The sequence below is a fragment of the Geotrypetes seraphini genome, chromosome 15 (genome assembly GCF_902459505.1).
Source record: "Geotrypetes seraphini chromosome 15, aGeoSer1.1, whole genome shotgun sequence".
Classification (NCBI taxonomy): Eukaryota; Metazoa; Chordata; class Amphibia; order Gymnophiona; family Dermophiidae; genus Geotrypetes; species Geotrypetes seraphini.
Window position 1 is genome coordinate 28,898,648 of NC_047098.1, and position 14,180 is coordinate 28,912,827.

Sequence of the window (14,180 nt, forward strand, 5' to 3'; positions counted from 1 at the left end):
CTGAATGCTATACACATCTGTAATCATGGCCCCTAAATCTATTTACTAGATGTCATATTGCATGATGAAAATGATGCTTTCCAAAATGGAGGGGGGAGAGGACTGTAAATGCTTTTGCAGCATCTCCAGGTTTACCTAGGTTGGAGAACAGAAGAGATGATCTGGGAATCAAATTCAGCCACTTGGCAGGGCATAGCGCCAATACCAAGTCACTGGATTGGGCTCAAGTATACAGTCTTCTAAGGGCAAATAATGCAGGAATAACTTCTTGCACAGCTAATGGTTGATGTAAAGTAGAATGTAGAAAATACAGGTAGTTTTCCTCTTACTCACTCAATAAGATGTCATTCAACATCTATTACTGATACAAAATAACTGCTTCTCATGGGTTTCTTGGTATTGACTAAGTTCAGGTACCAAATATAATACATACTATGATATTTCTCTTCTATAAGACATTTCATGGTTCTGAGCAGTTCTGTGCCACCCTGGGTGTCTATATGCCTGTCTCAGATAAACATTACAGTTAACAATAGTACAGGGAATTTCTACATCTCAGGCAAGCTAATGATCAGTAGTATATCTTCAGCGGTGGTGCCTAAGAACAGCAGTATATGTTTTTATCAAAATGATGCCATTCCCTCAAATGTGAGGAATAAAAAGTCAAAGAAACTAAGAGTATCGGCAAAGATACCCCACCATGTGTTTATTTGGGTGGGGGTGAAGAGTTTGGATACGGATATAGATAATATATAGGACCATACACTTAATAAAAGGAACAGTGTTGCTGGTGAGCCAAAAGGGAGGTGTGTGTGAGGAGAAGCCCCTGTGAAAATGCCACAGGTTGCATATACACAAGCAGTTGCACTGTGGTTATGCACAGCTTGGCTACTATCATTTGTGTCTGTGATAGGCATAAAGTGCAGCCCTGTGAGGATCCCACGAGTTGCACCTGTGAAGAAGAAACTGGCCCTTGATGGTGTATGAGAGTGCTGTCAGGGAGCTTGGACTCAAACATGGATAACAGGCAGGAAAAATCCTAGACTTCACAAGGAGTTAAATAATGATTTGTAACTTAGAAACAAAAGTCAGATGCTATTAGACTATTCTAAGGAAATAGAATTTTTCGCCTGTGCATCCTGAGCCCTTACAAAATAATGATTGGGCTGCTGGACCGATGAATATGGACAAAGATAACAATTTATCCCAGGCTTAAGTAAACACAAGAAAAATGTTCACATCACAAGACACTACTTTTTCCAAATATGTTACAGTGAAATTGAACAAGGCTACATGGGAAAAAAAAAAATCTTTAGAAGGAAATAGTGGTAAAATACAGCAATCTATACATCACCCACCTCAGAGGAACTGAAGTATTAAAATCTTAGTGCATATGAATATCACTTGTTTGCTCACAATATTAAAGGACATCTAGAAGTTAACTACAGAAGTTTTAAAATTAGCTGCTGATAAAGAAAAAGACTTGATCCAGATGTGGGTCATCAGTCTTGTGACTATAATCCCAGGGCCTCCCCTCAGCTTCAGTCTCAACTAGAATGTAAAAGAAAAGACAAATTAAGAAATAAACATCAAAAAATTAATTTCATAGAAAAACCACATGGAAGTAAAGAATTTACTGTATGTACCTCTTGTGCTATTAACTGATTAACTTTATTTTGCTTGGAATCTTTATTTACTGCACAGCATTCACACTATATGCATCAAAAATATAATACTTTTTATTGTTTTTACTGTTTTTTTAAAAATATTTTTTCTTATGCTTTCTTAATACTCTATATCCACAACCTTTGTTAAGTGAAAGACTCTTATGACTCTTTACAATGAGCACATTGTAAAGGATCTTTCACTTAACAAAAGTTGTAGATATAGAGTATTAAGAAAGCATACGAAAAAATATTTGAAAAAACAATAAAAAGTATTACAGCATTATATTTTTGATGCATTAACTGATTAACTGACAAGATACTAGAGAATGCACTAAAATCAGCAATCGTTGCTAAACTTATGCACAAAACTGATGCACAAAACGGCCCACCGCATGTTTTTCCCCTTGATCACCCGTTTTCCGATCCAGTCATGCAAATTAGCTAAAACCCCATGCAAAACAGCCAGGCGATTAATGCATTAACATCGCTTGGTTATTTTGCATGAGGTTTTAGCAATGGTAAAAACACACTACCCCAGTGATCACTGACCCCCCCCAAAAAAAAAAAAAAAAATATTAATCACAACTTGAAAATTGTGCATCCAGAACATCATCACCTGGAAGCCTGGCATAGAAAAGCCTAGTTGTGCTGCACAGAGACGTCTTAAGCCATCTTGGGGGTGGGTTAGGGACCCATGGAGAGGAGGACCCATGCCCATAAGCCCCTGTAATCACTGCATTGATATTGAAACGTGCACTCCTGTATACACCCCCAGAACCCTTTTTTACTAGCATATAAGTGGCTCCTGCAGCCATAAGGGCTATTGGAGTGGTAGAAAAGTGGGTCTAGGGGATTCCTGAAGTGGTTTGGGGGGCTCACCATGACCTATAAGGGAGCTGTAGTGAGATGAAGACATGACACCCTTTTTGTGAAGTTCCCCATTATTTAGGTGCCATGTCTGGGTGTTCAGTCCATCACTTTGCAGCCCCTTCCCATGTCCAACAGGGCTTGTTGTAGGCGTTTTTGACTTGGATGAAAATGTGGTATAAAGATGGATGATTTAGCGACTTGGATGAAAAAATATTTGGATGTATTTTTCGAAAATATGTCCTAAGCTGTTTTTTTGGACGACTTGCAACTTGGACAAAAACGGACTTAGACATTCCTTTTGATTATGCCCCTCCACGCTTTTTACAACAATAAAATAGGGGTAAGAACAGAATTAAAAACAACAATAATAAACAGATGAAATTTACTCAAACAAAACACAAAGTAAATATAATAAGAACAAAAAGGAAAGGGGGGAGAAATACAATAAATAGAGGAAAGAGAATGTATATGGGAGAAAACAAAATGACTAATATTAGGGATCTAACTCAGGGCCTTCGAGGCAAAATTACATTATTTGCTGATGATGCTAAACTATTCAACAATGTGGGCAAAGCAACAGAACCTGATGCTGTAACTGGGCCCAGCACTATGGAGAAGGACCTGCTTTTGTTGGAGCAATGGTCCAGTACTTGGCAACTAAACTTTAATGCCAAAAAATGTAAAGTAATGCACCTTGGGAGCGGAAACCCATGCATAGCATACACCTTAAACGGTGAAAACTTAGCAAGAACCACTGCAGAAAGGGACTTGGGAGTTCTCATCTGGAAAGATATGAAAGCTGCCAATCAGGTGGAGAAAGCTTCAGCAAAGGCAAGACAAATGCTGGGTTGCATCAGAAGGAGCTTTATCAGCCGAAAGCCTGAAGTCATACTGCCGTTATACAGATCCATGATGAGACCTCACCTGGAGTACTGTGTCCAATTTTGGAGGCCACATTATCAAAAGGATGTGAAGAGAATGGAGTTGATCCAGAGAATGGCCACTAGGATGGTCTCAGGACTTAAAGACATCCCATATGAAGAACATCTGAACAGATACGCTTATATTCTCTTGAGGAGCTCAGAGAAAGGAGGGACATGATAGAAACATTCAAATACATCACGGGTCGCATTGAAGTGGAGGAAGAAATATTTTTTCTTACAGGTCCCAAGGCAACAAGAGGGCATCTACTAAAACTTAAGGGGGGAAGATTTCATGGTAACACCAGGAAATACTTCTTCACCGAACGGGTGATTGATCGATAGAATAAACTTCCACGCCAGGTGGTTGAGGCTAGTAGCGTGCTCGACTTCAAAAGTCGATAGGACAAACAGGTGGGGGCGCTACAGAGTTATGCATAAGAGATGGGTACTCCAGGGAGGGAGAGTTCTTGAGTGGGCAGACTTGTAGAGTTGCCAGCCCTCTACTGCCGTCATACTCTATGTTTCTATGAACAGGAAGCTTCTTCAAGATCCTTTAAATCTGTCTAAATTTTGCTCTGCCCGAAGATAAGTAGATAATGCATTCCAGAGTGTGGGTGTAGTAACAGAATATTGTTGTTCTAAGGGTATTTATTATTTTTAAAGAAGGAACCCAGAGCAGATGTCCAGAGGATCTTAAGGATCTATTAGAATCATAAGGTATAAGATTTTTATCAAGGAAAGCTGGTTCTTTAGTTTTGAGGGTTTTGAATATTAAAAGGGCAATCTTATAGGTTATCCTGTATTGGACTGGAAGCCAGTGGGCTTTTTTTAAAAGAGGGGTAACGTGTTTGTATTTTCCAAAGTTTTGTAATCACTTTGATGGCAGCATTTTGTATTAACTGTAGGTGCATAATGTCTTTCTGTCAGATTCCCTTATATAAGGAGTTACACTAATCTATTTTCGAGATGATAAGTGAATGAATTAAAATATTGATGATGGTTCCAGGATTTTCACCAGAGATCTGATCATTTTAAGTCTGTAAAAGCAGCTTCTTACCACAGTACCTATTTGTGAATGAAAGTTGAGTCGGTTGTCTATAATTACCGTATTTTCGCGGATATAACGCGCACCATTGTAAAACGCGCACAGGGGTATAGCGCGCAGAAATCACGATGATATGTACAAAAACTTTTCTATACCGCGCTCAGGCATATAACGCGCATGCTGCCCGACTCTCCTCTGGCCACCCCGACTCTCCTTTCGCTCTCCCCGACTCTCCTCTGGCCACCCCGACTCTCCTTTCGCTCTCCCCGACTCTCCTCTGGCCACCCCGACTCTCCTTTCGCCCTCCCCGACTCTCATCTGGTTGCCCCGACTCACCCTGACTTTCGGTGCACTGCCCCGACTCTCCTCTGGTTGCCCCGACTCACCGTTCACCCGCCCTGACTTTCGGTGCACTGCCCCGCCTCTCCGTGCCTGTCCCCCTTGAAGTCCTGTCCCCCCTTGAAGGTCTGCCTGTCCCCCCTTGAAGATCTGCCTGTCCCCCCTTGAAGTCCTGTCCCCCTTGAAGGTCTGCCTGTCCCCCTTGAAGATCTGCCTGTCCCCCCTTGAAGTCCTGTCCCCATCCTGAAAGCCTGATGCCCCCCCTCGACGTCCGATTCTTCTCCCCCCTCGGCAGGACCACTCGCACCCCCACCCCGAAGGACCGCCGACTCCCCGACAATATTGGGCCAGGAGGGAGCCCAAAATCCTCCTGGCCACGGCGACCCCCTAACCCCACCCCGCACTACATTACGGGCAGGAGGGATCCCAGGCCCTCCTGCCCTCGACGCAAACCCCCTCCCCCCAACGACCGCCCCCCCCCAAGAACCTCCGCCCGTCCCCCAGCCGACCCGCGACCCCCCTGGCCGACCCCCACGACACCCCCACCCGCCTTCCCCGTACTTTGTGTAGTTGGGCCAGAAGGGAGCCCAAACCCTCCTGGCCACGGCGACCCCCTAACCCCACCCCGCACTACATTACGGGCAGGAGGGATCCCAGGCCCTCCTGCCCTCGACGCAAACCCCCCTCCCTCCAACGGCCGCCCCCCCCCAAGAACCTCCGACCGACCCGCGACCCCCCTGGCCGACCCCCCCACCCCCCTTCCCCGTACCTTTGGAAGTTGGCCGGACAGACGGGAGCCAAACCCGCCTGTCCGGCAGGCAGCCAACGAAGGAATGAGGCCGGATTGGCCCATCCGTCCTAAAGCTCCGCCTACTGGTGGGGCCTAAGGCGCGTGGGCCAATCAGAATAGGCCCTGGAGCCTTAGGTCCCACCTGGGGGCGCGGCCTGAGACACATGGTCGGGTTTGGCCCATGTGCCTCAGGCCGCGCCCCCAGGTGGGACCTAAGGCTCCAGGGCCTATTCTGATTGGCCCACGCGCCTTAGGCCCCACCAGTAGGCGGAGCTTTAGGACGGATGGGCCAATCCGGCCTCATTCCTTCGTTGGCTGCCTGCCGGACAGGCGGGTTTGGCTCCCGTCTGTCCGGCCAACTTCCAAAGGTACGGGGAAGGGGGGTGGGGGGGTCGGCCAGGGGGGTCGCGGGTCGATCGGAGGTTCTTGGGGGGGGGGCGGTCGTTGGAGGGAGGGGGGTTTGCGTCGAGGGCAGGAGGGCCTGGGATCCCTCCTGCCCGGAATGTAGTGCGGGGTGGGGGTAGGGGGTCGCCGTGGCCAGGAGGGTTTGGGCCCCCTTCTGGCCCAACTACACAAAGTACGGGGAAGGCGGGTGGGGGTGTCGTGGGGGTCGGCCAGGGGGGTCGCGGGTCGGCTGGGGGACGGGCGGAGGTTCTTGGGGGGGGGGCGGTCGTGGGGGGGGGGGGGTTTGCGTCGAGGGCAGGAGGGCCTGGGATCCCTCCTGCCCGTAATGTAGTGCGGGGTGGGGTTAGGGGGTCGCCGTGGCCAGGAGGGTTTGGGCTCCCTCCTGGCCCGATATTGTTGGGGAGTCGGCGGTCCTTCGGGGTGAGGGTGCGAGTGGTCCTGCCGGGGGGGGGGGGGGTGTATCGGACGTCGGGGAGTCGGCCGGGCAAGAGGGCTTGGGCTCCCTCTTGCTCCGATCGTGGATGTGGGAGCGCGTGCGAGCGGTCGTTCGGGGTGGGGGTGCGAGCGGTCCTGCTGGGGGGGTGAATCGGGCGTCGGGCGGGGTGGGAACTATGTTTAAAAACTTTTGTATACCGCGCTCAGGCATATAACGCGCGAGGGGTATGCGCGGTACGTAAAATCACGTATAACGCGCGCGTTATATCCGCGAAAATACGGTACACCTAAGATTTTAAACATATTGACAGATTTGATTGGAATGTTATTAATACACTGTACATATTGGAGATGTAATTTGAATATTATCTTTCCACGGAAAAAAGAGACTGTTGGTTTTAGGAATACTAAGAGATAACATATTTGTTTTTAACCAATCATTAATGCGGTCAAGTTTCAAATTTATAGCAGAGAGGTCATTGCTATTAGATGGATCAACAGGATGTATGATTTGGAAGTCATCTGCATACGCATATGCTGTAAAACCAATCGATTGATACAATGTTAATAAAGGGGCCATGTAGATATTGAACAACAACAGAGAAAGTATGGAGCCTTGAGGAATTCCAGAGTTATTTGGGTAGGTGTTTGAAAAGGTGTTATTAAAAATAACCGTGGAAGAACGATCAGTGAAGTAGGAATTAAACCAATCCAAGACTTGCTCGGCAATGCTGATTGAGGCTAGTTTTTTGAGCAGAAGATGATGATCAATAGTCTCAAAGGTGGCTGCAAGATCTAGTGAGATCAGAATAACAGATTTATGTTGATCTAGGAAATATTGTATTGAGGTTGTTAAGCCTAACATAGAGTGCTCGGTAGAATGGTGCCGACGATACAATATTCCTCATTGGCAATGAAGAAAATTAAACTAGTTAGTACAAAATGCTGGAAAATGTTGTCAATTCATCCACAGTGTGAAGATCTGAAAGTGATGTTTGCCTTTAAAAGAAGAAAAAACTTAAGACCAGCTGTTCCCAAGTCTAGTATTGGTTTGGAGCAAATGGTAACACACCAAGGAGCAAAAGAGTGTTCCATGGGATAAACAATAAAAATAAAAGAAGTGGAACAGATATATGGACTAGGATTCAATTTAATAACTATATATAATAAAACCCAATAATAAGGTATACACCGTAAATCAATATTAAGGTATTTTTTTGCATGTGACAGGCATTCTATCCTTCTCGACACAGCCATGTTTCGGCACGTATGCCTTTCTCAGGAGATGACAGTTCAAAAGGGCTAAAGCAAAAACAGTCACTAAAAAGTAATCCGCATAGCCTCAAAGAACTTCAACTTTTATTGTTTATCGTATTATCTGCCCATGCAATAAAATATAGTATATATCAATAAAATTTCCAAGATAAGTTAAGATCAGAATGATAAAGTACAAATCTTGACTCATGGAAGTAATTTTTTGGATTTAAAATGTACAGTTTGGATGAGAAACCAATTTGAACATGGGTTGAGGGATGATTGAGATATAATTTTTTTTATAATTGGAGCAAAAATGGAAGGTGCACAGACTAAACCTGCAGGAATAAATACTGTAAATTTTAACCATAACCATCTAAACTAAACCTTAAGTTTGTATATCGCATCATCTCCATAAAGATAGAGCTCAACACGGTTTACAGATAATTCAATAAATGAGGGAAGGACATAATAAGAAATTAGAGGTTATGAAAAGGATAGCTAGCTTTACATTTTAAATAGATAGCTTTACATTTTGGAGAAAAGCTAGGTTTTCAGATGCTTTCTGAACAATTGGAATGAGCCTAGGTTCCGCAGCGGGGCAGGGAGGTTATTCTAAAGCTCAGTGAATTAGAAGAAAAGGGATTTCCCTAAATTACTTGCATACACGACACCTTTTAATGAGGGGAAAGATAGTTTGAGTATGTGAGCGGATCTGGTAGTGTCAGGTCTCGAAGAATTCCAGGAAAGTGGGATTAGGGGAGGAAGAATGTCATGTAGGATCTTGAAAATTAGGCAGGTACATTTAAAGTGAATCCTAGAAATCACTGGAAGCCAGTGAAGTTTTGACAGAAGCGGGGAAATATGATCAAATTTGCTTTTTGCAAAGATCAACCTAGCCGTAGTGTTCTGGATCCGCTAAAGTCTTTGAAGATTTTTCTTGGTTAGATGGAATTACAATAGTCCTACATAATGTACATAAGCATAGTCATAAAATAGAAAAAAGGCTATCGTTTTCATTTTGGCCTTTTGTTAATGTTACAATTAGCATATAGCCATTTAAAAAAACATTAACGGAGGAGGCGGCAAGGGCTCCCATGTTAAAGTCCAGCACTGGGTAATGTCAGTGCATTAGCTGGTGAACACTTCCACACCCACTCCAAAATAAATACAAACCACATTCTTAGCACATATACGGTAGATGGCAAAATTAAAGTGGAATTCTTTAATGCGTCCTGCATTAAGCCACATTTGTGTCTAATGCAGCTTAGTAAAAGGGCCCCTTTATTAGTAAATAAGTCAGGGCCCCTTTATTAGTAAATAAGTCTAACTGCATAAAATTGACTAAATAATATATATTAGTGAATATGAGAGCATTGTAATGCATCTGTGCCTTTTAGAATATCTAGCTCTCTTTTTCCTGATCTAGTGTCATGTGATTTTTGTTACAGATTCCTCTTACGAGTATGTAGTAGTATCATATAGGCTTTCTACAGTCTCTAGCATCTTGCCAATCTGAGAAACTCCCTGAAGACTAAGGAATTAGAGAGTTGCAAAGGGACAGAAATCAAACCCATCCCCACTGGAATCGAATACCATCCCTGTAAGTAATCTCTTCCATCCCCATAAACTTCAGAAGTAGTTATTTCATTTAGGACTCCTTTTACTAATTGGTGCTAAAGGTTTTTAGGGTGGGTTGGCAAGGTAAAAGCTCTGATGCTCATGGAATTCCTATAAGTGTTAGAGTATTTACCTCAACTGCCCACACTAAAAACCTCTAGTGCCATTTAGTAAAACCTAGCATTAATTATGCTGCTGAATTAGAGGCTCTGTTAGAGACCTATTTACAAATAATCAAAGACTATTCATTTGGAAATAATAATTGGGAAGAATACATACTTTGTAAATGGGTCTCTGCCAGAGCATCTAATGTAAATATAAAATAGTCCAACTGATGAAGATCCTCAAGCTATGTCAGCTGAAGACTTCCTCTGAAGGTGGCCAAAAATCCCTTTTACCAAGCTTGGCAGGCAGCAGCAGCACCCCTATGCCACAGATGCTGGTACCTCAGTGGCTCAAGGATGCTGCCAGCAACTGCTACGCTTGGTAGAAGGGAGTTCTTGGCACCTTTGGATGAGGCCCTCAGCTGATGGTGCTTGGGGAGGGATAGCAAGTATTTCAGCACTGGAGAAATAAAACCAGAAATATATTTTTGTGATTGTTGAAAGCTAACATATTTCATTCAATAAATTCCTTTTTTTACCTTTGTTGTCTGGAGATTTATTTTTCCATTAAGTTGGTGATAGCATCTCTTTTTTTTCTGCTTTCCTGTTGTCTGCATTTATTCCTCTCTCTCCATCCCCATGTGCAACATGTCTCCCTCTATCTCTCTTACTGTTCATTATCTCTTTCATTCCCTCCCTTGCTGCAAAGTAGGGAAGGGGAGAGAGAGAGGATCCAGGGCATATTTCTCCCACCCATTCTACTGCAAAGTTCACATATCTCCCTCTCATATCCTGTACAGCATCTTTTCCCCCTCCCTACCAGCCCCATGCCCAACATCATGCTGTATCTCTTCCTCCCTTCCCTCCACCACCATGTTCAATATTCCTCCCTCTTGCATCCCTTTCCATCTGTCTCACCCTTCCCTCTCCACAACATCCAATATTTCTCCCTCCCTCTCTACCACTATCATCCAACAACTCTCCATCTTTCTTCCTTTCTCCATGTATATCATCTCTCTTTCCCTCCCACTCAATACACCTGTGCCCAATCATTCTCCTTTTCTTTTCCTCCCTTCCTAACCCAACCCGTGCAGCATCTGTCCTTCCCTGCCTTCCTAACCCCCCCCCCAGCCCATGCGGCATCTCTTTCCCTGCCTTCCCAACCCCCCAGTCTGTGCAGTATCTGTCCTTCCCTGCCTATCCAGACTGTGCAGCATATATTCTTCCCTCCCTTCCCAGCTCCCCCTTCCCTCCACTAAAGTGAGATTCTAAGGCACAACCTCTCTCTCCAGCTCCCAATTCCTCCACCTACCACCTCCTCCCCGGCTGCTGTATTTTTAAATCTTCAGGCAGCTGGCAGGCAATGAGATGAGCCTGTCCCAGAAATCTTAATTCTGCAGCTACTTCTTGTTCCTGTGTAGGTGGGACACTGCAGAATGAAGGCTTCCAGGGCAGGCTAATTGTAGCAGGCTCACCTTGATGCTGCTGCCAGCTGCCCAAAGATTTAAAATTACAGCAGCTGGGGAGGAGTTAAGTGGGGGTGGGGGGGTTGGGAGCACCATAACTGGCTCTTCTGACCACCAATCGCTAATTTTTATGGGAGCCATAGCCCCATGTGCCAATGCCTATGCTTCCCACACACCCCAGCCCAAGCAGCATCTTTTTCCCCCTCTTCCCAAATGGCTCCTGCGGGTGTATTACCTTCCTCTATGTCCAGCCGTGCTCATTTTCTTCAGGCCGCTGGCATGCTTCCTTCCTACATGCTGCCAGTGGCTAAACTGGAAGCCCTCCCTCTGACATGTTCTCTGACATGTTTTGCAAAATGTGCCAGAGGGAGGGCTTCCTGATGCAAAGAGCGTCAGAGGGAAGGCTTCGAGGTTAGCCGCCAACAGCTGGCAGGCCTTAAAGAGAGCAAGTACAGTTGGACATGGAGGAAATTAGTACACTTGTAGGGGCCCCGAACTAACCACTCTCATCCCCGCGAGTTTGGAAGGGATTCCTGCAGGCACTGACAGATTCCCACTGCCCCCTTTCCCATGAAGTTCTCTATAAGGAATGAATTTTGCAAGGGCTTCATCGTGTTTATTAAGAGCCCTATAATGAATGGCATCTGGGGTGTGTTCAACCTTTATTTTATTTAGTCAGACATATGTACGGTATTGCCTCTATTTAAAAAACCCACACATAAATTGATTTATAATTAAAAACCTAGCCAGAAATTTAAACACATATAGTCATAAAATAATAATCTCTATCTACTCAAGAGTAAAGTTTAGCTCTTTCCAGTATTCTATTCTGTTGATATGTACATAGTGGCTTCCTTTTAACGAATTTAGACGCAAAATGGCATTTAGTATTGCTGGTTTCTACAGGCCTATGATTATTCCCCTGGCTTCTCTTACAATCCACCCACAGTATGCCTGGTCTGCTTTTATTATTAATTACAGGATATACAGAAGAACCCTCTGAGGCTATTTTGTTGTCAAGAATAATGATTAATTCATTCTGTACTTTGAATAACTTGACTGCTGTCATATGGTATTTGTAAAACAGCTGGGTCTGTCCTATCTGTTATCATGCATAATGTTTCAAATACTATATGCAAAAACTGCTGAATCGCTCATAAACTTATTTCTCATCCAGAAAACTGAAATCACTTCAACTGCTACTCCTGTCTCCCAAAGGGGTTAAATACAAACGTGTATTTCACTTGCTTTTCACATATCTTGGTACCAAGACCTGGAACAACCTCCCGACTGACATCAGGATGGAAACGTTCTATAACAAGATTCCGACAAATATTAAAAACACTCTTCTTTCTAAAACCTGAACATTACCCCAGACTCGAGACTACAACGGGAACTCGCGGCAGCCATTTTGACGACGGCTCTGCATGGGGCAGGAGCGTAGGACTATTGAACCTGCCCCACATCGCCGCTAGACCACCAGGTAAGATCTGGGGAAGGTCCAGGACACAGGAGGGAGGCGGGGGTGGGTCAGAGCCAGCCCTAAAAATTATCCGTGAATTTTCAATATTTGCGGACCGGCTCTGCCCCTAACCCCCGCGAATATTAAGATTCTGTAGTTCTTTTTCAAAACAACTCTGAAGTCTTCATACATTTTGTACTACCTGCCCTCAAAGAATTCTTAGATGCTATAGAATGTTCCTTCTTAAAACTGGTGCTGTAGCACTAACATGAAATCCATAGGCAGCATTACTGTCAACAGTGACAGTACTGCTGCTCTCATTAAAGAAACGGAACACCCAGACACTTTTAACCTTCTCCAACAATATTGGCATAAACAATTTTGCAGGAACTTACAATGCAAGGAAATGTTACTAGTCATCTGCCGCCACCATTCCTTTTACTGGGTCCTTCTCTCTCATCTGAAGATGAAAACAAAACAAAATTCAGCTGCTCAAGTATTTCAGAAACAAAACTTCCCACCCACGGACCCTCCTTGTGGACACTCAGCTCTTGCTTTCCCAATATCCGACATGGTCTGGCCTCCCACACATCCCAACCCACCTCATCTAGCTCTTTCTTGGTCTCATCTTCCATCCTGCGAATGTCTTCCATTGTCAGCTCCACCCACTTGTCCAGCCAGCAGAAGAGCTGCCGATGGAAATTTGTGAATAGACGCTTCTCTTGCTGCAAAACAGTAATGACCCCAAATAAAGAAATGTCTTGGAAATAACATGATGATGTTTAAAAACCTGACTCAAAGTAAAATGCAGCAGGCTACATTCTCTTCATATGGTCCTTGTTAATTTGTATCAATTTGCAATGCAGAGGAGCTGAGCAATAGGCAAGGAAACATTTAAAAAAATACAAAATGCAACTTTTTATCCATTCTCAGCCAGCTATAATTTGTGTAACACAAAGCAGGTCCTGAAGAGGTGCTGAGTGAGGATCTGCTAAAGGGAAGAAAAACTCCACTGGAATATCTTACCTGCTGGCATTCAGACTTAGGGAAAAGGTAAACTTGGGAATGGTGGCCCTTCCTCCTCTCAGTGCATCTTCGGATGAAATTGGCTTAGGGCCTTAGGCCCCTCCTAGTGCATCTTGGCTCCCTGATTGGCTTAGGGCCTTAGGCCTCTCCCAGTGCATCCCAAGATGCACTGGGAGAGGAAAGGGTCATCATTTTGAAGAGGCGGCCCTATCAGTAGGAGGGAGTGGGCATCCCTCCTGCCGATGTTTCATATAAAGGTAGGGGTGTGCGTGTGGAGGGATGTCAGGAGGGGAGCGTTGGGTGTGTGAAGGGGTGTTGGGGTGTGTGTAGGATGTCAGGCGCAGCGGGGAAGGGGCTCTCTTTCGAGAGGGGCTATGGGGGGTCAGTGTGTGGGAGGGAAGAAGAGAGAAAATGGGGGATCTCCTTGCTGGTTCAGCTGATCACAGCAGGGGAATCCACGATCAGAGAAGTCAGCAGGACTCCCTGAAGCTGCGGTTTCGGGGAAGTCCTGCCACATTCAGCTGATGGTAAGCTGTGCACTATTTTCAGGATCCCCTGGCAAAGATAGGTGCCAGAAATGTAGGTAACGTTTCTGGGCCTACATTTCCAGCACCTATCTTTGCGTGAATCGCACCTACAAAAGGTGCTTTATGCTGCTTAACACCACTTCCAGCATTGGCTTTCGGTGGCCTAAAGCACCCATATAAGCACGATTCCAGCACCATTTATTTAGGTGCCAGGAGGCGCTTTATTTTTACTGTTTTTTGCCATTTA

General features: G+C 44.8%; 1 protein-coding gene across 1 annotated transcript in view; it reads right to left on the reverse strand.

Moving 5' to 3' along the window:
- Nucleotides 1–1,182: 1,182 nt before the first annotated feature.
- The window catches only part of PITPNA (phosphatidylinositol transfer protein alpha), a 56,697-nt gene continuing 43,699 nt past the window's right edge, over nucleotides 1,183–14,180 (reverse strand). Inside the window, exons 10-12 of the mRNA XM_033922510.1 lie at nucleotides 12,983–13,105; nucleotides 12,776–12,840; nucleotides 1,183–1,551 (exon numbers count right to left, since the gene is read on the reverse strand). Of these exons, the coding sequence (XP_033778401.1) occupies nucleotides 12,793–12,840; nucleotides 12,983–13,105 (171 nt within the window). The 3' untranslated portion in view covers nucleotides 1,183–1,551; nucleotides 12,776–12,792. The remainder of the gene's footprint in view (nucleotides 1,552–12,775; nucleotides 12,841–12,982; nucleotides 13,106–14,180) is intronic.